At 41.7% G+C, this 21,018-nt stretch overlaps 3 protein-coding genes across 5 annotated transcripts in view; all 3 read left to right on the top strand.

Moving 5' to 3' along the window:
- LOC139422707 (sema domain, immunoglobulin domain (Ig), transmembrane domain (TM) and short cytoplasmic domain, (semaphorin) 4D) overlaps positions 1-8,060 on the top strand; it is an 80,591-nt gene extending 72,531 nt beyond the window's left edge. The window contains exons 18-21 of one of the 2 annotated variants that reach the window (XM_071173982.1): positions 2,803-3,000; positions 4,455-4,679; positions 5,333-5,424; positions 6,919-8,060. In XM_071173982.1, the coding sequence (XP_071030083.1) occupies positions 2,803-3,000; positions 4,455-4,679; positions 5,333-5,424; positions 6,919-6,948 (545 nt within the window). In that variant the 3' untranslated portion in view covers positions 6,949-8,060. The remainder of the gene's footprint in view (positions 1-2,802; positions 3,001-4,454; positions 4,680-5,332; positions 5,425-6,918) is intronic. The other variant, XM_071173980.1, reaches the window with a different exon arrangement.
- Positions 8,061-9,709: 1,649 nt separating this feature from the next.
- LOC139421857 (RAD1 homolog (S. pombe)) lies at positions 9,710-12,037 on the top strand. Its single transcript, XM_071172985.1, has 6 exons — positions 9,710-9,832; positions 10,027-10,228; positions 10,325-10,433; positions 10,675-10,933; positions 11,174-11,272; positions 11,514-12,037. The coding sequence occupies exons 2-6, from the start codon at positions 10,034-10,036 to the stop codon at positions 11,689-11,691; spliced, it is 840 nt and encodes a 279-aa protein (XP_071029086.1). The 5' UTR covers positions 9,710-9,832; positions 10,027-10,033; the 3' UTR covers positions 11,692-12,037.
- A 304-nt stretch (positions 12,038-12,341) lies between these two features.
- LOC139422706 (brix domain containing 2) lies at positions 12,342-19,053 on the top strand. Of its 2 annotated transcripts, XM_071173977.1 has the most exons (11): positions 12,379-12,527; positions 12,702-12,813; positions 16,252-16,366; positions 16,555-16,604; positions 17,087-17,160; positions 17,390-17,440; positions 17,574-17,675; positions 17,860-17,988; positions 18,322-18,564; positions 18,613-18,660; positions 18,709-18,888. In XM_071173977.1, the coding sequence occupies exons 1-9, from the start codon at positions 12,384-12,386 to the stop codon at positions 18,562-18,564; spliced, it is 1,020 nt and encodes a 339-aa protein (XP_071030078.1). In that variant the 5' UTR covers positions 12,379-12,383; the 3' UTR covers positions 18,613-18,660; positions 18,709-18,888. The 2 variants fall into 2 exon arrangements, with proteins under 2 accessions (XP_071030077.1, XP_071030078.1); XM_071173976.1 differs by having other exon boundaries at positions 12,342-12,527; positions 18,322-19,053.
- The last annotated feature ends 1,965 nt before the right edge of the window (positions 19,054-21,018 follow it).

Raw genomic sequence — 21,018 nt, 5'->3', positions numbered from 1 at the left:
TTCTCTTACTCACTCTGGCTACCCCAAGATCAATCAAATGTAGGGCCTACTAACTAAATATTAAAACCATAGCCTAATCTCTGTGCAAACCAGTAACCATCTCGCTCTGCATTTTTCCAGCAAGAAACGCTGATTTTTATTCCAAATTGGAAACATTGTTTACCAAATTGGTAAGTTAACTTGTTTTCCAAATTGGAGCCTTTGTTAGTTATTTTTTTGTACAATGCGGGGAGCTTATTCTTCTAAGGCTGTTAAAACATAACATGGGAGCTTCTTCTTCTAAGGCTGTTAAAACATAGCTTGAACTTCTTCTTCTAAGGCTGTTAAAACATAACTTGTTTGTTGTATTTTTCTGAATATTCAGTGAAATAAGGCTATTTGACGTAGTAGGTCAGCTGCTTTCCATCTCAACTTATAGTACCATCTCCTCTAGAACCTCTAGGACGATCTCCTCTAGAACCTATAGTACCATCTCCTCTAGAACCTCTAGTACGATCTCCTCTAGTACGATCTCCTCTAGGACGATCTCCTCTAGAACCTATAGGGCGATCTCCTCTAGAACCTATAGTGCGATCTCCTCTAGAACCTATAGTACCATCTCATCTAGAACCTCTAGGACAATCTGTAAATTCTCAGGGACGGTTTGTTAGTTCGCTCTATGCCTTGTTCTCTGGTGGTGGTTAGAAAAAGCTATGTCGATAAACAGACAACCACTGGTGGCCAGTGACTGACTGATGGAAAAGGTGTGGTATGACTGATATGAGATCTATAGATATTTATACAATGGGTGGGTCTAATCCTGGACGATGATTGATTAAAACTGCATTCCAACCGGTGTCTATTCCACAAGTTACAACCGGCTAAAGCTATAACGTTAAATTGCCTATTTACTCTGTTCAATCCACTGTTTCATCAGCCCAGCCACTATAAAAAAGCATCTCGACATAATCTACCATTTCTTTAAGACTAGAAATTGGTTTTCAGTAGTCTTGTCTCTCTCTGACATTTGCAACACTGTTTCAGTATTGACATTCGATCTTCAGCTGTCCCATAGTAATGAATGTGTCGGGATGAGACAGGCAGGCAGCTTTTCTCAGCCAGTCAAAATCATGAATCAGCGTCATTTTTATGGATTGTATACAAAGAAATGTAAATAGAAAACAGATAGAACTAAATTAAGTGCAGCTAATTTGCAGTATTTCCAGCTTCAGTTTGAAGTGATTGTGTTAGCTGTGTTGTTGACTAGCTCCTCAGTGTCCTGACGAGAGAGCACATTTCTATGCCAGGTGAAATCGTGCCTCATTAGCTCATTTTTATGGATGTATCCGGATGTATACAAATACATGTCACTAGAAAACGGCTTAAGCAAATGCAGCTACTTTGTTGTTATTCTGGCTGCACTCTGACGTGACTAAGTTAGCCAGCTAGCTAGCTAGCAAGCAAAGGATAAAAACGTTGCCAGCCTGTAGAACATTTAGAACGAACGACTGGGTCGCGTCTCTGGCAACCGAAACCAATAGAACAAACGACCAGCCGGCTTGGATAGCAACCCTAGATTTGTGTCGGGACTATATTTTGTGGGAGGATGAAATGGTATGAATAGATTCATCCAAATAATGTTTTTAATTAAAATATGTAAATCATTATTTGAATGTGTTGGTAACCCGTTGTATAAAAGTGATAATGCCCTCAAGCCGGTGTTCGGAGGATATATTGGCACAGTTTTGGACTTTGTCTCGGGCCTAACAACACCCGTGCCAATATATCCTCCGAACACCGGTTTGAGGGCATTATCACTTAAATCTAGTCTCATTCCTTACATGTTTGTCAAGGACAATTTTAAAGATTAAGCCTATGAGGCATCATCAGCTGTTTTTATGAAAGGAGGACTTGGTTTTGGTAATTATCCCGTTTTATGAAAAGAGGACTTGGTTTTGGTAATCATCCCGTTTTATGAAAGGAGGACTTGGTTTTGGTAATTATCCCGTTTTATGAAAAGAGGACTTGGTTTTGGTAATTATCCCGTTTTATGAAAAGAGGACTTGGTTTTGGTAATCATCCCGTTTTATGAAAAGAGGACTTGGTTTTGGTAATCACCTGTTTCATGAAAGGAGGACGTGGTTTTGGTAATCCTGTTTTTATACGGCGACAGAAGAAAGCAAAATGCTGAAGTGAGTGAACGTGACTCACTAGATGACGACGACGGGAAATGCTGGACACTCAAACCACTGCTGTCTGAAGATCACAGACCTCTCCAGAGCTACACGGCTCTATTCTAACTCTGTCTCTCGTCATCTCCTGTGAATCCACAATTCCTATGGTACGAAGACACGTGAACTCTGGGGTCATATTTACTAGACATGAGCTTCCTCCATATTAACCTGTGTTGGTTAGTTTTCCCCACTGGTCATGTCAGTATGTACATTAAGCTTCTCTAATGTTAGAAGCTTTGTAAAATGAAAAGGTGAAATATTATAAAGCATTTGTTTTCTTTGTCCTTAGAACATTGGCACTGGAAGTAATCAGATGTTTTTTTATTGAATGAAGCTTTAAGTTTTACTCTTTTAAAGATGATTATTTAGTAATAACTGTCCGACTTGTATGTTCTCATTTTATTTTAGTGTAGTAATGTTTTTGAATTTCTATGGATGTATTGGTTCACAAGGCCTCTTTAATAGTTAGACCTATAGCCTCCCCTGTCTGTCTGTTTCACACATTTATCTTACTGCCTGGCTGTTGTCCTTAGAGAACTCTCCTTTCTCTCCTTCGGCTCTCCCCACCTCCTCCCTCTCTCCCTCACAGCCGCCTCCTCTGCTGTTCCTCCTCTCTCTCCTGTTGACACTTCCTCATCCCTGTCCACCTCGGGAAGTAGTCCCTCTCTCCCTCCTTCCTCCACCTCCTCTGAGGGGTTAGGGGTATGCCTGCTGCCCCCATCCCTCCAAGACCAGGCTTGGGGGGTTCAGGCTCAGGAGGCCTTCCTGCTCTTCTGTCTTGCCTTGGGTGAGTGGTGCCTGTTGTGACCTATGTGTGTCTCTCTCTCTCTCTCTCTCTCTCACTCCACACCTTGCATGTGGCCTTCTCCCTTCAGACACACATCAACCAACCCCCTACATACCTACCTACCTTTCTACCCTAACCTGGGATGTGTTCACATCCTCAAAACAAGTGTGTTCCTTGAGCCATGCGTTATTCTGACCCCTTTTAAATGTTATAGGTGACGGTACAATAATGTGATGAAAAGTTAGATGTTTTTGTGTTAAGGTACAGTAGATCAGCTCACTGAAATATGTATTTGATTGAGCAAGTTGTCTCAAAGGTTTTAGTTCCATTTTTTTTTTTTTATATAAACTTGCACCATTTTGTATATTGTGTTATTGGGAAATCTGAGACAGATATTTAATTTGAAACGAGGCGAGAGAGGTCTTTATAAGAACAAAATACTGTTTTTGGTACTTTTTAAGCTCTGTGTCAATTACTGAGTTTCTAAAACTAGAACTTGTGCCTGTACAGTGTATATATTTGTGTATATATGGAATATACTTTTTGAAGATGTTCGTATATCCATAGGCATTCTGGGGCTACTGTTCGTATGGGGGGGTTTTAATACATCCTGATTTCAAATGTTTTGAACATTTAGCCTTCTGGTTTAACTGTCATAATGCTAACATGTGCAAACCAAGCTAACTAGGTTACTTTTATACACACGGACAGGAAATGTAGGAAGACGAGCTTCTGATTTATTAAAAGTTTTAGTCTTTATCACCTTTTTTGAAAGATTAAAATTGCATACATTGAAAAAACGAATTGACTGAATGTGATCTTTTGAAAACGAATGAAAAGGCCATCGGAGAACATTGCACAAGTCATTCACCTCACCACAAATTACGTTTCCCCTCAATCACGATTGAATGTTTTTAAAATATGCTGACGCACAACAGGAGCACATCTATTTGGACTCAAATCTGCACACTTGATCCTACGCAGTATTTAGAATGAAGTGGTTCATGCTAATATATGCTACCATATTAGAATCTGAAAACTGTGCAAATTATGTGCAGAATGATAAGTCCTTTCTGTGCTGAGGATCTGTTAGAGTTAGATCTGTCAGGTATTTCTATGATTGTGAACCAAGGAGTTTGTTTGGTGTGAGAGCTTAGAATTGACGTTCCTCGACAGCAATTTTAATGTGCCAAAGCACACACCTGGTTTACGGGAATCAAACCTTCAGTAAAGCAGAATTTAATTGATCTGCTTCCTCTCAGTTTGGGCTGAAACACTGTGAATCAGAATAGTATGTCAGTACTATAGCGTTGCTCTTTATTAAGTGGCTAAGGAGCTTAGCTGCAGAAACGGGGACGGTTTCCTGGACAGAGATGAAGCCCTCGACTAAAAAGCATGTTCACAATAGACGCTCTCCATCCAAAGTCCATATGAAGTCCCATTATGTCCCTCAGGTCCCAGTGATCTCCAAATTCACTGGCAGGTGAACGGGGCCCACCTGGAGACGCCCATCACAGAGTACCGCCACCCCTTGGTCCGGGGGGACCCCCATGGAGAGGTGCTGGTGAGCAGCTGGGTGAGAGAGAGGGCCCTGGTCAAGGACTCCAGCTACCAATGTGTCGCTGCGTCCAGAGCAGGAAATGACACATCTAAAGTGGACCTCAACATCCTCAGTAGAGGTAGTGATCATAGATGGCCGGGATAGCTACACCTTTTATATTGCTTTCTTCTCTCTCCATAAGCTCCTGCCTGCATGTTGAACGAATCCCATGAATGAGTCCTTGTCAAATGATGCAGTAGGTTCTAGAAAATCAATGTCAACGCAAATCTTATTAACAAGGACAGGGGTGTAATCATTAGCTAAACGTTGCATTTTGCAACAAAACAAATTGAGTTTCTATTGGAAAAATTCAGGTAGGTCCCTCCCCCGTTTTCGTTCCATGCGCTTCCGTTTAAGAAATGTTTTGCAACAGAATCTGCGTAATGAATACGCCCCCAGGTAAACACTCTTACATTACCAGGGTTGTGTTCATTAGGGCACACAACGGAAAATGGTTTGCAAGTCCAGGTGTTAATTATTTAACTTTTTTAGTACGTTTTCTTCCGTTTGGTGCCTAATGAGCATGATGACCCAGTTCTCTTGATTCAACTGATATTACAGTAGTCAATTGTCAAATACAGTACGTTTTCAACTGATATCACAGTATTGCCTACTGTAATATCAGTTGAATCAAGAGAACTGGGGTCATCATGCTCATTGGGCACAAATGGAAGAAAACGTACTGAAACAGTAACAGTGTTAAATACAGTAACTTTTGTTTCTGATGACCAGATGAAGACAGTATTCCATCCAGAGATATGAGCCAATGGAGGAGTGCCCTCTCGGAACACGACAAACTGCTAAAGAGGTGGAAAAGAGCATGGGTAGGTTTATATTCACTAAGCACCAAATCATTGGGGAAGTAGTGAACTTAGATTGGGGTGTGTTTTGTGTGTGTCAAACTGCAGTGCAATTTAAAATGAGTAACTTTGAGTAACTTTTTCAATAATGTTAAACACATTTGATTAAAGTTTCGTAACGCTGCCTGAGTGTGTGCATGGAAGATTACCTTATGCACATGATTTAGAAGCCACCCTGAACTCACGCATGCTTTTTCACTTTGCGTACCAACATTTAGATGGCTCTGCGTGTGTGTGTTTAGGGCCAGGGCCGAGGGGAAGTGGTTTGATGTGCTCTCCTTATCTAATATCTTAGAGCACTGCAGAGGTGATGAATTCCAGTGGATCAAGAAGTGAATGCCCCATACTTCTACACGGTTCAAAAATAGTTAACTATTTAAAACGGCACAAAAATGTGTTTGTTTCCTGGTTCAACCTGGTACGTGTCTCGGGCAAAGGATCATCAACTAGATTCAGCTGCAGGACAATATTTTTATTGAGTGGATGTTCAGGGGGTCGGAACATAATTACAGATCATTTGTAGACTGCAAAATTGATCTCAAGAAGCCCAAAACCGATATTTGTCTAAAACAATCATTACAATGTAAATGTACTTGTAATCTGAATGGCTGCATATTTCAAGACATGGCACATGAGGGTGCAGTGAGATACTCGACTGGTTGGATGATACCTTTCTCGTCAGTCATCTTCAAAAAGTGTATACTTAACTGGAAATCAACCAATCCTCTGTCGTTGGCAGAAGGTCAAATGCTTTATCATCTAGATGTTGAAAGTGCGTGGGCGAAGGCAGTTTGAGGCCATGTGGCGGAGAGCGATTGCGGGCGCTGGAGATGGGGGGAGGCGCATGTGGGTCAGGGCAGGTGTGATATCGTTCATGTTTGTGTAATGTCGTTTGTATGTGTATGTTTTGAATTGTTTGCAAAAAATCTAATCTTACAAAAAAATACCCCCAAAAATACAATTTCAAACCTACATTTGTATACGATCACTTTGAAAACACCAGCAAATTGATTGCACCAGCTCCAAGTGATTTTAATTTTGGAAATCTGTTGCAAGGTATTCCCACTCATACGTGATCGTATACAAACGTAGGTTTGAAATGATGGTATTTTGGGGGGTATTTTTTTTAAAAGATTTCTACTACAGTAAACACTTCTACTACAGTAGAGAAAGAAGGAGTTGGGGAACCTTGGTCTAAGGGTTGTGTTCAAAACAATGATTACATTACTACCTGGCTAGGGTTTACTGTCCGGGAGTAACATCTAAGTCTAAAACATTTTGAAGTGCTCTTTTGTCTTTCATAATAACTTACCTAAACGTTGGATTGATGACATTTTAAACACTTTATTTTACAGTGTCCCTTTTCCTCCACCTGTTGTAGCTTCCTAGGGGCAGAAGGTAATGTGTAAGGTATTACCGGATCTGCATTCTCTACAGTATGTATCTCTCCTCCTATAGGAAAGCTGTGAGGGTCAAGGTGCTCTCTGAGGTCACCTGAGCTCCACTGTTATTGGCTCCTAAGACAGGCTTCAGCCCAGGTGACCCTACCTGACCTTGGTCCAAAAATGCCAAGTCATGACGAGACATGGTACTATTCTCGCCGTTCGACGCCTGACGCAAGGCTTCAACCTCTGGCTTCGGTTCTGCAGTGTTCACCTGTTGTGGTGCATCAAAGATATTCTATAATGTTACAGGCCCTTCATACAGGCTTTAGCATAGGCCTTAGTCTCCCCCTTACTGACTGACTGGGGACTGGGCAGATCAGTTGACTTTGCTCTTGGGAGGGTCTACTCTGCATTCCCAGTGAAAGCAGAATATTCTCTGTGACTGAGTGGCGGCATGCAGTGTCAGATATCTCCACAGTGTCTGATATCTCCACAGTGTCTGATATCTCCACAGTGTCTGATATCTCCACAGTGTCTGATATCTCCACAGTGTCTGATATCTCCACAGTGTCTGATATCTCCACAGTGTCTGATATCGCCACAGTGTCTGATATCGCCACAGTGTCTGATCTTTCCTCAGTGATCGACAGTCTACCTTTGAAGTTTGCACTTTCTTTCTCTACTGTGGTAGCAGTGTCCATCTGTCTTTCACAGTGGGCAGCTGTTACAGATGAGAATGAGATGGGTTTTGTTTTTAGATAAGTTTTAAAGTATGGGAATATAAGGTTTGTTTTGTTTTATTTTGATTATTTTACCGGTATGTCTAGACTAGAATATATCCACATTGATTTCTCAATCAAAATTAGAGTTGAGCTCTTTGTTTTACCATTACAGTACATAATATCATTACAAGTGCTTTGCCAGAGTAACTAGAGATGAGTAAATTGTGTCAGTACAAAGATGTACAGACACAAATGTAACCTCTAAACTCCACTCTCCACTCCATAGTGCCTTTCAATAGGTTCAGATTGCTGAATAAATGCAGTTGTAGCCTATTAATGATTCAGATTCCTGTATTTTTGCCGACACATGTATTCTCTGTCATTATGTGGTCAGTTAAACTCTTGTCACTGAAATGTTTAATTCCATGTGTTAATCATATGACAATGTGGGAGAAGAAAATTGTATTAAAGGGAACTTGACAGTGGAACTTGATGTTGCCTTATTGTCTATCATACTGTGTTCTTCATTGGCCACGTTTGAGGGCAATGAAGAACAGTTCAGACATTTGATATTTCAGTGGTTTGAATGCAGTTCAGATATGTCTGTGGTTCATATCAGTGTCAGGTCTTTGTGACATTTAGGCTATAAAGGAGAGCGTCACAGTGAAACTTCACAACAGCTGCGCTCAGACATCCCATTTCGAATCCAAATACTTTCTATCATGATGACATCAAAGCAGCAATACTCCACAGGAACAGATTCTCTGGTTGAATTATTAAGTAGCACCTACTGGTAGGCTAGGCCCCCATGTACTTGTCTGAGTTAGAGGTCTGTCTCCACACTCCGGTTTACAGCCTGGCATCTGCAGTGATATGGCAAAGACAATGTAACAGATGCATAGTCACCTAGTGTGAAAATAATTAGAAGGCTAGCTACCCTTTAGGTGAGATTATTGATAGCCAGTTGCCGGTCTGTTTTGCTCTCTAGCCAACTCAGTATCGTCATGAATTGGCAACAGAGCAGAAACGGACTTTCACCCTAGTCGTGAACACCTGCTACACTCAAAATATTGATCAGCAGTAACACTTGGCCATCTAGTGGCAGATTATGGGAATATCTAGCCAACCCTACAACTACTCTGATTATGTCAGTGTCGTATTTTGTGTTATGCAAAATTATACTCCGTGGTGGTAAAAGTACCCCATTGTCATACTAGAGTCAACTGTAAAGATACCTTAATAGGGAACTACTCAAGTGAAAGTCACCCAGTAAAATACTACTTGAGTAAAAGTATTTGGTTGTAAATATACTTAAGTATCAAAAGTATAAATAATTTCACATTCCTTATATTAAGAAAACCAGACCGAACGATTGTATTTGTTAATTTCTGAATTACGGGTAGCCAGAGGCACACTCCAACATTTACACAATATTTTACCAACGAAGCATTTGTGTTTAGTGAGTCCGTCAGATTAGGGGCAGTAGGCATGACTAGGAATGTTCTCTTAAAAAGTGCGTAAATTTGATAATTTTCCTGGCCTGCTAGTAATTTTGGGTGTCATCGAAAATGTATGGAGTAAAAAGTACATTATTTTCTTTAGGACTGTAGTGGAGTAAAAGTTGTCAAAAATATCAATAGTAAAGTATAGATAAGTAGTATTTTAAAGTATTATTATCATTATTTTTGTACTTTTAACCCCTTTTTCTCGCCAATTTAATTTATCTAAATTGGTAGTAACAAGTCTTGTCCCATCTCTTGACACACTGATTGCTTAACCGTCATTGCTAGGAGGTCGTAAATAAGAATTTGTTCTTAACTGACTTGCCTAGTTAAATAAAATAATAACCCGGAAGCCAGGCGCACCAATGTTTTAGAGGAAACGCTGTACAGTTAGCCATCTAAGGTCAGCTTCCATGCCCGCCACAAGGAGTCGCTAGAGCGCGATGGGACATGGACATCCCAGCCGGCCAAACCCGCTGGGGTCTCCCGGTCGTGGCTGGCTGCGATGTGTTTTTTTTGTGTGTAGACACCTCAATAATGGACAAGGTACTGTCTGGAAAACTAAGTTGTTTAAACACCTCCAAACAGAAGGGGCGAAATCGTTCAATTATATTGCACTTGGCTTTGAGACAGGGCATGCACCACCGAAGAAGAACACCCGGAAGTAAAGTATTGTTAAGAAATCTCAGATGGCGCGATTCTTCAAAATCGTCAACAGACTTTGATACATCAAGATTAATCTTCTAAAACGAGTGACAATTGTGTGAGTGTGACACAGCGTTACTAGTTATATAAAGTTAACGCTGGCAGATCAGATTTATCGTAACGTTAGCCGGCTGAAGTGGGTTGACAGCTAGACTGGCTATGTTAACTTTAGCTATTCTTGATCTCAATAATCTAGCTAGCTACTGTAGTTTGGTTTCATCCCTTGTTTGTTGTTGATTTTGTTTATTTCAGATCGAAAATGCCCTTGTCTACTCAGTCTCAGACTGAAGGTGACAACTACGTCCTTGTAGCTAGTCTGGACAATGTCCGGAATCTGTCCAACATCTTGAAAGCTATCACCTTCAAAGATCATGCAATTTTCAATGCCACACCAAACGGGTTGAAAGTCACTGTGGAGGACTCTAAATGTCTGCAAGCCAATGCCTTTATTCAGGTTAGTGCAGGAATATCAACATACACTAATTCTGAGTCATTAACTATTAGATGGGCTGTGTTGTCATGTCTTGTAAATGTTGTCATTCTTTTCCAGGCTGAGATCTTCCAGGAGTTTACCATCAAAGAGGACTCAGTGGGGTTTCAGGTCAATCTGACTGTTCTTCTGGACTGTCTCACCATCTTCGGGGGAAGCACAGTACCAGGTAATGAAGAAGACTGTCTTCTTGATATCCTTTCAGATCTCTCCTGCCTGGGTGATTTACAAAACAATCTGATGAAGACTTTGCAGGTCAAAACGCCATTATTTTAACCTTAATAAAATCATCAGCTTTTTATTCTAGGAGAGAGTCACAGCCACACCTTTCATTCTAAAATGTGAACCTAAAAACATGATTAAAGCTACTGGGAGTAACTAACATGTCTTGTGTCTACTTTTTGTTGAAGGTGTGGCCACTGCCTTGCGGATGTGCTACAACGGATATGGCTACCCCCTGACCCTGTTCCTAGAGGAGGGTGGTGTGGTGACGGTGTGTAAGATCAACACCCAGGAGCCAGAGGAGCCCATAGACTTTGAGTTCTGCAGCACCAATGTGACTAATAAAGTCATCCTGCAGTCAGAGAGTCTGAAGGAGGCCTTCTCTGAGCTGGACATGACCAGTGAGGTCCTGCAGATCACCATGTCTCCCAGTCAGCCATACTTTAGGTGCGATACTAATACTGTGTTGTGTGTTTTTTAAATGAGGAAATCTCAAAATGGCATTGTATTGTAGCGAATTAAGGACTCTTAACTGTAGTCTCTGTCTGCAGTCCGTCCAAAACCTTTTGGCCATTCCACCAAAAGGTTGGATACTCTTGACAAGTTCGCTGGTTGTACTGAGATCATTGCAGCAGTATAATCTTGCCATTGTTAACCTTTCTTCTCTTTATCTGTTTTCGTGTTTAGGTTGTCTACCTTTGGGAATTCTGGGAATGCCCATTATGATTACCCAAAAGATTCTGACATGATGGAGCTGTTTCAGTGCACAAAGACTCAGACTAACAGGTACATTAATCTTCTATATACTGTATTATCATCATGTATTTGGATATTTGGGAAGTGTGGCACTACAGATTCCTGCATTTCCTAGAAATCCCCAAAATGTGCACGTGAACATGGAATTAATTTACTAAATTATGTTTTTGCTGGTTGGCCACTCTTTGAGGGTATGGCTTTCACTGGGATAATTATGGTTTTGAAGAACATGCTAACTGTATTGTCACTTTGCTGATGTTCTTTTTGTCAGGTACAAGATGTCTCTCCTGAAGCCGTCCACCAAGGCCCTGGCTCTATCCTGTAAGGTCTCGGTGAGGACAGACAGCAGAGGGTTCCTGTCTTTGCAGTACTTGGTCAGGAATGATGATGGACAGATCTGCTTCGTTGAATACTACTGCTGTCCGGATGAGGAAGTGGAAGAGGAGTAGGGAGAATAGGAATATTGTTGTACAAGAATACGAGGCTCAAATGTTTTAGATTTTATTCTAAAGCAAAACTTGCCTTTTTTCACTTGGCCCCATTATTTGGATTATATTCTTTGACTGTGTTATTTGTAAATAGTTTTGGCTTAAAATGAAAATGATTAATTGCTAATAGTTTTTCTCAATTCGTTTTTTGGTTTGCTTTCTGTGAATTAATGCTGCTCTCCCATTGTTTGGAAGTTTACAAGGATCTTGAAACAATATTTATATAATCAAAATATTCCTTCACTTTTGATAAATATTTGAACATTAGTATTGACAATAAATGGAAAACTGATGCTACCACTGTAAACCTGCCGCTGCCTCTTAAGCTTCCAATGTAAAACTGGCGCTACCACTTTAGCTTCCAATGTAAAACTGGCGCTACCACTTTAGCTTCCAATGTAAAACTGGCGCTACCACTTTAGCTTCCGATGTAAAACTGGCGCTACCACTTTAGCTTCCAATGTAAAACTGGCGCTACCACTTTAGCTTCCGATGTAAAACTGACGCTACCACTTTCGACTAGCAGCATCTTCTGTTCTCGCAATACAACTCCGCGGCGCCAGGTGGCGTCTGTTTTATATGTTTGTCCTGCTCTCACGCGTGTTGCCCTCGCTCTGTTCTTACCGTTCTGAGCCTGCGTGTCAGAAATCAAAATGTCGGCGCTCAAGAGAAAACGTGGAGGAAAGGGTCCAGGTGGAAAAGCAAAGAAAGTGAAATTAGTAGCAAATGGAAATAAACCCCAAACTACAGAGATGGAGCAGAACAAGGAAATCACCGTCCCAGCACCCGTGTCAATGGTAAGTGTGTGTCAAACATGAAATTGCTAGCCACTTCGTTGACTTGGAAAGTTAGCTAATCGTTACATATTTGTCTTGTATAAAAACAGCGACATAACAACATGGACTAATGTTACATGATTGTAGCGATCATCTATGAAACAATGTGTTTATGAATTGGATTTTGATTTCCAGGGTAAGTGGAGAAACAAAGAGCGAGTTCTTGTATTCTCTTCAAGGGGCATCAACTTCAGAACACGACATTTGATGCAGGACCTCAGGACAATGATGCCACACTCGAAAGCAGGTTTGTTCCTGTACCAGTATGTGGGCAGAGGAGACGATGGATATCACGAGTCTCTTCTCTAGCCTTAGTTTGCTACAATACATTTTTCCCATTAGACATCGCAAGCATTATAATGTCAAAATACGTTCATTACTTATCAAATATGGAGTTTCGCTGAGCAACAAACAAAATGGACTCCGGTAACACATGGTATGTATACTGAACAAAAATATAATTCCAATGATTTTACTGAGTTACATTTAATATAAGGAAATAAGTCAATTTAAATACATTCATTAGGCCTTAATCAATGGATTTCACGTGACTGGGAAGGGATGGAACCATTGGTGGGCCTGGGAGGGCATAGGCCCATCTACTTAGGCGCAAGAACCACACACTGGGGAGCCATGCTCAGCCAATCACAATGAGTCCCCCCCAACAAAAGGCCTTTATTACAGACAGAAATAATCGTCAGTTTCATCAGGTGGCTGGTCTGAGACGATCCCACAGGTGAAGAAGCCGGATGTGGAGGTCCTGGGCTGGTGTGGTTACATGTGGTCTGAAGTTGTGAGGCTGGTTGGACATACTGGTTGGACATACTGGTTGGACATGCTTCCAAATACTCTAAAACAACATTGGAGGCTGCTTATGGTACAGAAATGAACATTCAATTATCTGGCAACACCTCTGGGGGGGCATTCCTGCAGTCAGCATGCCAATTAATACTTCCTCAACTTGAGACATCTGTGGTGTTGTGTGACAAAACTGCACATTTTATTTGCCTTTTATTGTCCCCAGCACAAGGTGCATCTGTGTAATGATCACACTGCTTAATCAGCTTCTTGATATTCCACACCTGTCAGGTGGATTCATTATTTTGGCAAAGGAGAAATGCTGACCAACAGGGATCTTTTATTTCAGCTCAAACATGGGACCAGCACTTAACATGTAGAGTTTATATTTTGTGCAGTATACTTCCAAAAAAATATCTAAATAAAACATTTGTAAGTATCCGAAAACATATATTATTTGGAAATAATCAATGTATTGTTTTTGACCACCACTTCGGGAAGATCACTGAAAACGTAGACTATATTGTCTACTTAATATACTTACATGAAATAGTATTGCCTTTTTTTTTTTTTTTTTTTTTTTTTTTTTTTAACCAGGTAGGCTAGTTGAGAACAAGTTCTCATTTGCAACTGCGACCTGGCCAAGATAAGGCATAGCAGTGTGAACAGACAACACAGAGTTACACATGGAGTAAACAATTAACAAGTCAATAACACAGTAGAAAAAAGGGGAGTACATTGTGTGCAAAAGGCATGAGAAGGTAGGCAAATAATTACAATTATGCAGATTAACACTGGAGTGATAAATGATCAGATGGTTATGTAAAGGTAGAGATATTGGCGTGCAAAAGAGCAGAAAAATAAATAAATAAAAACAGTATGGGGATGAGGTAGGTGAAAATGGGTGGGCTATTTACCAATAGACTATGTACAGCTGCAGCGATCGGTTAGCTGCTCAGATAGCAGATGTTTGAAGTTGGTGAGGGAGATAAAAGTCTCCAACTTCAGTGATTTTTGCAATTCGTTCCAATCACAGGCAGCAGAGAACTGGAACGAAAGGCGGCCAAATGAGGTGTTGGCTTTAGGGATGATCAGTGAGATACACCTGCTGGAGCGCGTGCTACGGATGGGTGTTGCCATCGTAACCAGTGAACTGAGATAAGGCGGAGCTTTACCTAGCATGGACTTGTAGATGAGCTGGAGCCAGTGGGTCTGGCGACGAATATGTAGCGAGGGCCAGCCGATTAGAGCATACAAGTCGCAGTGGTGGGTGGTATAAGGTGCTTTAGTGACAAAACGGATGGCACTGTGATAAACTGCATCCAGTTTGCTGAGTAGAGTGTTGGAAGCAATTTTGTAGATGACATCGCCGAAGTCGAGGATCGGTAGGATAGTCAGTTTTACTAGGGTAAGTTTGGCGGCGTGAGTGAAGGAGGCTTTGTTGCGGAATAGAAAGCCGACTCTTGATTTGATTTTCGATTGGAGATGTTTGATATGGGTCTGGAAGGAGAGTTTAGAGTCTAGCCAGACACCTAGGTACTTATAGATGTCCACATATTCAAGGTCGGAACCATCCAGGGTGGTGATGCTGGTCAGGCGTGCGGGTGCAGGCAGCGAACGGTTGAAAAGCATGCATTTGGTTTTACTAGCGTTTAAGAGCAGTTGGAGGCCACGGAAGGAGTGCTGTATGGCATTGAAGCTCGTTTGGAGGTTAGATAGCACAGTGTCCAAGGATGGGCCGGAAGTATATAGAATGGTGTCGTCTGCGTAGAGGTGGATCAGGGAATCGCCCGCAGCATGAGAAACATCATTGATATATACAGAGAAAAGAGTCGGCCCGATAATTGAACCCTGTGGCACCCCCATAGAGACTGCCAGAGGACCGGACAGCATGCCCTCCGATTTGACACACTGAACTCTGTCTGCAAAGTAATTGGTGAACCAGGCAAGGCAGTCGTACGTGCAGTACGTCTGAAACAATGGGTTTGGTATGACGTTCATCCACTGTTATAGATGATAAAATCAATGATCTTTTGGGACGCTGTACTGCTGGATCAGCTGACCTTTGCCTGAGATGTACTCTTAAGGAGCCTACCTTCACACCTTATGGTCCAAGGACCGTCTTTATATAATATCTATGTAATATCTTCAGAGGTAGACTGGCTCTGGCAGCCAAATACTCCATCTAAACGTGAATCCGTTCAAAATTGCGTTACGGTTGTTGAAACACAAAGCCCTTTACTTTCAAATAACAAATCATTTCACAAACGCTAGATGGCTAAATTAGCACAGGTGGTCCCTTCTGTAGACATGTTCTGTAACATGGCCATATGGATGTGTGGTAACACTAACCCTAGAGAGGTGTGTTTTAATGTAATGTGTGTTAATGTTCAGACTGAGCGTCAGGGCTCTTGTACAGAAGACGCTTTTGTTCAATGACTTGTGTGTAATGGAACTGAGTCATGATCAAAGGCTAAGCCAACCTGTGTGTGATTTTATTGGAGGTGCCGACGAGGTGGATTTGGTCAAAAACGCTACATTCTATCCAGACAAATGTTTTCGGTTTGCTTGTACATTTTTATTATTATTAAGACCTATTTAGGAATTTGCATACCGGGGCATGACGACAGTTGCTCTGCCAGACTCCGTATTTGGTGAGTAAAGAGCATATTTTGGCATGATGCTTGCAGAGCTGTTTAATGGGGAAATGAATGGTAGCTAACTGGGCTACAGAATACTTCATATATTAATCTCCTCCTCTGCCCAAATACTGGTTCAGTTTGTTCCCTTTTTACATGTTTGTATTTTCTTATTTCAGTGATTTTAGTGATATTGATCAATGTATGTAGTTGGGTATAACCCAGGAGACTTGACCTTACTCTTACAGACACAAAAATGGACAGAAAGGACAAACTCTTCGTCATAAACGAGGTGTGTGAAATCAAGAACTGCAACAAATGCTTATTCTTTGAAGCAAAGAAGAAGCAGGATCTCTATATGTGGTGAGTGTCAAAGTTAACAAGTCCTCTCCACCAAACACACAAAAGTATTCTGTTCCTGTCCCCTGACATGGCTTCCTGTCCCCTGACATGGCTTCCTGTCCCCTGACATGGCTTCCTGTCCCCTGACATGTCTATGAAAATGTCACCTTTTAAAATGCAATGATTTCAGTCACTTTCTTTTTGTATAGGGTTGCAAATGTTCCCCACGGACCATCTGCAAAGTTCTTGGTCCAGAATGGTGAGTGTCATTGCCTGAGTTTGTGTGTGAAATGACATGAATAGACTACGTTTTGCATTTGGGGCGGCAGGGTAGCCTAGTGGTTAGAGCGTTGGACTGGTAACCGAAAGGTTGCAAGTTCAAATGCAGAGCTGACAAGGTAAAAATCTGTCGTTCTGCCTCTGCCTGAACAGGCAGTTAACCCACTGTTCCTAGGCCGTCATTGAAAATAAGAATTTGTTCTTAACTGACTTGCCTATGCCTAGTTACATATCAAATAGCGGCAGGTAGCCTAGTGGTTCAGAGTAGAGGAGGCAGGTAGCCTAGTGGTTCAGGGTGTTGGGCCAGTAACCGAAATCCCTGAGTTGACCAGATGAAAAATCTCTGTCCTTGAACAAGGCACTTAAACCCTAATTGCTCTGGATAAGAATGACTATGATGGAATAGAATAATGACCACGGGCTACAGCTTCATCATATTTCACTCTTTTACTCTTCCTGTAGTCCACACACTCGCCGAACTCAAAATGACAGGGAACTGTCTGAAGGGATCCAGACCACTGCTGTCGTTTGATCCTGTGAGTATTGCGGTTTCGGTCAACGGCAACACGATTCCCGGACACAGATTTATGCCTAGTCCTGGATTAAAATGCAAAATACATTGAGAATATCCTAATCGGAGTCTGGTACACCACCCCATAGTGTAACGGAATACCCTTGAAACTAACTTCATATGGGCCTCACCATCAAGATGTACGGGGATACTGTTTAATGAATTCATGTTTCTATTTATTTCCAACCCAACAGCAATTTGACACGGAGCCTCATTATGCACTGCTGAAGGAGCTCTTTATCCAGGTTAGTTTCATTATCGCTGCAGCAGAAATATTTGGTCCCAAAAATTACAATGCGAGAACCATTATTAGTTGTTTAGCTTTTCTTGTGCCGTTGTGATCAGTTCAGAAGTGAGTTTTTGTGTTTTTTTTGGTAGACTTTTTCAACTCCCCAGTACCACCCCAGGAGCCAGCCCTTTGTGGACCATGTCTTCACGTTCACCATAACAGACAACAGGATATGGTTCAGAAACTATCAGGTGAGTTTAACTAACTTGCTCCCCTTTCCATTATACAGTATGTGGTCAATGTATGTGGAATATAATATATTCTCTGATCATTTCAAACAGCGTGTTGTAACACTCCCTGATTTAGAAGTAATGTTCTCGAATGGCCAAAATTATTAACGCAACATGTGTTTTCACTTATTTCTGTGTCCCACAGATCATTGAGGAAGATGCATCGATGGTAGAAATTGGACCTCGCTTCGTCCTGAACCTCATCAAAATATTCCATGGGAGCTTCGGCGGCCCCACACTCTTTGAGAACCCACACTTCGAGTCTCCGAACGCGGTAATATTTCATTTGATTCCTAGTGGACTCCCCACCCTACATCACTGGTAGATCAAACCTTTATCTTCCGTAGGTATAGAGCAACAATGAACTAAAGCTGTCTCCCCTCCCCAACAGTACTGGTGACTGTGATTACTTAGTTAGACCGTGTGGTGATGGTGCTGGGGCAGTCTTGAATTATTATGGTTACATTTTTCTAGGTCAGATTGGTTCATTGTTGTTCTGTCTCCCCTCCCCACAGCACCGGACATCTGATCACTTATATTGAGACTAGGAAGACCATAACTAATCACTGTCCCAGAGTAACTCATTGTTGTCTCTATCTCCCCTTAGCACCGGCGTGTGATCCGCATGGCCACCGCCTCCAGGCTGAGGGAGAAACAGATGGTCAAGGAGCTCCAGAAGCTGAAGAGGGTGGAGAACAAGGAGGCGGTGACCAGGGACGTGACCGATGACGTGTTTGCCACGCCGGCTGAGGAGAGGCCAGTCCACATTGAGCTGGAGGCTCCTGCAGCTAAAGTAGTGAAGAAGAACAAACACAAGGCTTTCAAACGACAGAGGAAGCAGACGCGTTAGGCTAGAGACTGGTTGGTTTGCTGGGTCTTCTCGAAGTCATCTGGAAAGGCTAGAGACTGGTTGGTTTGTTGGGTCTTCTAGAAGTCATCTGGAAAGGCTAGAGACTGGTTGCTTTGTTGGGTCTTCTAGAAGTCATCTGGAAAGGGATTACATTGGTTCTTTGTCAATTTGTCTTTCCTCAATTCCATGTCTTTTTTAATTTTCAAAACTCAAAACGAGAAGTTTGAAGGGAGTGACCTAGAATCTTCTCCAGTGCGTTTTAGAAGGAATCGGGAAAAGACAAATTAGGACATTTGTTTGGCCGTAAACTGTGAGGATTGAGTCAACCATCAAGTCTGCAGCCTGTGAAGGGCCATCTCAGAATACATTGTTTATGTGTTGAATGTTTTGTTTCAGCTGCACACAAAAAAGTACTAAAGCAACTTTGTAACTTCTGTTGTGCTCCAGCTTTTCTTACAGTTCTGAAATAAAGTCTCGGTTTTAGTGTTTATTTCTCCTGTTCATTCCTGAACATGTCAGTTTGATTTACAGATCACTGGACCTCCTTTGACTTGATACCTGCGTTAGTAACTTGACCAGCCTTGTCAATATCGATTGCAAATCTAATATAGTTTTAATATCCATGTCAAAAACACTTAACAGAGATGTTGCCACATCTGTGCGCTTTCGTTCACCAAAGCCTAAATGAGTGTGTCCACAGGTATAGAAGGAAGCTAGTCATTCCACTGCCTGAAAATAGTTAAGCACCCTTTGCTGGCTCAAACAGCCACCCATTCAGTTTGCTGCCTGTTCTTAGTAAACTGGGGGAAAAAATAGACAATACAAGGCTGTTTTTCCAGAGAAGTTAACTGACTTTCAGCATTCATACACAGTAGAGAAAGACACTGAACTTGTACTGCACTGACTCCGACTTCAGGTGATTGGTTAAAAGAAATGCATAATAAGATAGTCGGAGCTGTAGTGTTAGATTTTAGTGCAGCCTTTGAGCATATTTCTTTATTGAAGAAACTCACTTGCTATGGCTTTACATCACCGTAGCCAATATAATCTAGTGTTTTTCAGTGAAAGCTTCTCTAACATCAGATACATACAGTGCGGTGTCCCTCCTGGCGGTTACTTTTCTCGATTTGACATTTTTACAAATTACTTACACAAAGCTAGAATGAATGTAAAGTGTTTTCAAAGTATTCAGACCCTCATCAATCTACACACAATACCCCATATTTTTTAAAATTTATTTTACCTTTATTTTACTAGGCAAGTCAGTTAAGAACAAATTCTTATTTTCAATGACGGCCTAGGAACAGTGGGTTAACTGCCTGTTCAGGGGCAGAACGACAGATTTGTACCTTGTCACCTCGGGAACTCGAACTTGCAACCTTTCGGTTACTAGTCCAACGCTCTAACCACTAGGCTACCCTGCCGCCCCATAATGACAGAGTAAGAACTGAAATATCACATTTACATAAGTATTCAGACCCTTTACTCAGTACTTTGAAGCACCTTTGGCAATGATTACAACCTCAAGTCTTCAGGCTTAGCACACCTGTACTTGGGGAGTTTCTCCCATTCTTCTCTGCAGATCTTCTCAAACTCATTGTTTTGAGTTCATTGACGGACAAACTGAATTGGTCCACCCACACAGACAGCGTCGTGAAGAAGGCGCGGCAGCGCCTCTTCAACCTCAGGAGACTGAAGAAATTTGGCTTGTCACCAAAAGCACTCACAAACTTCTACAGATGCACAATCGAGAGCATCCTGTCGGGCTGTATCACCGCCTGGTACGGCAACTGCTCCACCCACAACCGTAAGGCTCTCCAGAGGGTAGTGAGGTCTGCACAACGCATCACCGGGGGCAAACTACCTGCCCTCCAGGACCTACACCACCCAATGTCACAGAAAGGCCATAAAGATCATCAAGGACAACAATCAACCGAGCCACTGCCTGTTCACCCTGCTATCATCCAGAAGGCGAGGTCAGTACAGGTGCATCAAAGCAGGGACCGAGAGACTGAAAAACAGCTTCTATCTCAAGGCCATCAGACTGTTAAACAGCCACCACTAACATTGAGTGGCTGCTGCCAACACACTGACTCAACTCCAGTCACGTTAATAATGGGAATTGATGGAAAATATATCACTAGCCACTTTAAACAATGCTACTTAATATAATGTTTACATACCCTATATTACTCATCTCATATGTATATACTGTACTCGATACCATCTACTGCATCTTGCCTATGCCGTTCTGTACCATCACTCATTCATATATCTTTATGTACATATTCTTTATCCCTTTACACTTGTGTGTGTAAGGTAGTAGTTTTGGAATTGTTAGGTTAGATTACTCGTTGGTTATTACTGCATTGTCGGAACTAGGAGCACAAGCATTTCGCTACACTCACATTAACATCTGCTAACCATGTGTATGTGACCAATACATTCGATTTG

The sequence above is a fragment of the Oncorhynchus clarkii genome, chromosome 12 (assembly GCF_045791955.1).
Source record: "Oncorhynchus clarkii lewisi isolate Uvic-CL-2024 chromosome 12, UVic_Ocla_1.0, whole genome shotgun sequence".
Taxonomy (NCBI): domain Eukaryota; kingdom Metazoa; phylum Chordata; class Actinopteri; order Salmoniformes; family Salmonidae; genus Oncorhynchus; species Oncorhynchus clarkii.
Note: the sequence above shows the minus strand (reverse complement) of the source record. Positions and strands in the feature narration are given on the sequence as shown.

Coding starts and splice junctions, on each gene's coding strand:
- LOC139421857 (XM_071172985.1), top strand. CDS start 10,034: ATGCCCTTGTCTACTCAGTCTCAGACTGAAGGTGACAACTACGTCCTT. Junction 10,229..10,324: donor AAGCCAATGCCTTTATTCAG/GTTAGTGCAGGA, acceptor ATTCTTTTCCAG/GCTGAGATCTTCCAGGAGTT. Junction 10,934..11,173: donor CCCAGTCAGCCATACTTTAG/GTGCGATACTAA, acceptor TTTCGTGTTTAG/GTTGTCTACCTTTGGGAATT.
- LOC139422706 (XM_071173976.1), top strand. CDS start 12,384: ATGTCGGCGCTCAAGAGAAAACGTGGAGGAAAGGGTCCAGGTGGAAAA. Junction 12,528..12,701: donor TCCCAGCACCCGTGTCAATG/GTAAGTGTGTGT, acceptor TTTGATTTCCAG/GGTAAGTGGAGAAACAAAGA. Junction 16,367..16,554: donor AAGCAGGATCTCTATATGTG/GTGAGTGTCAAA, acceptor CTTTTTGTATAG/GGTTGCAAATGTTCCCCACG.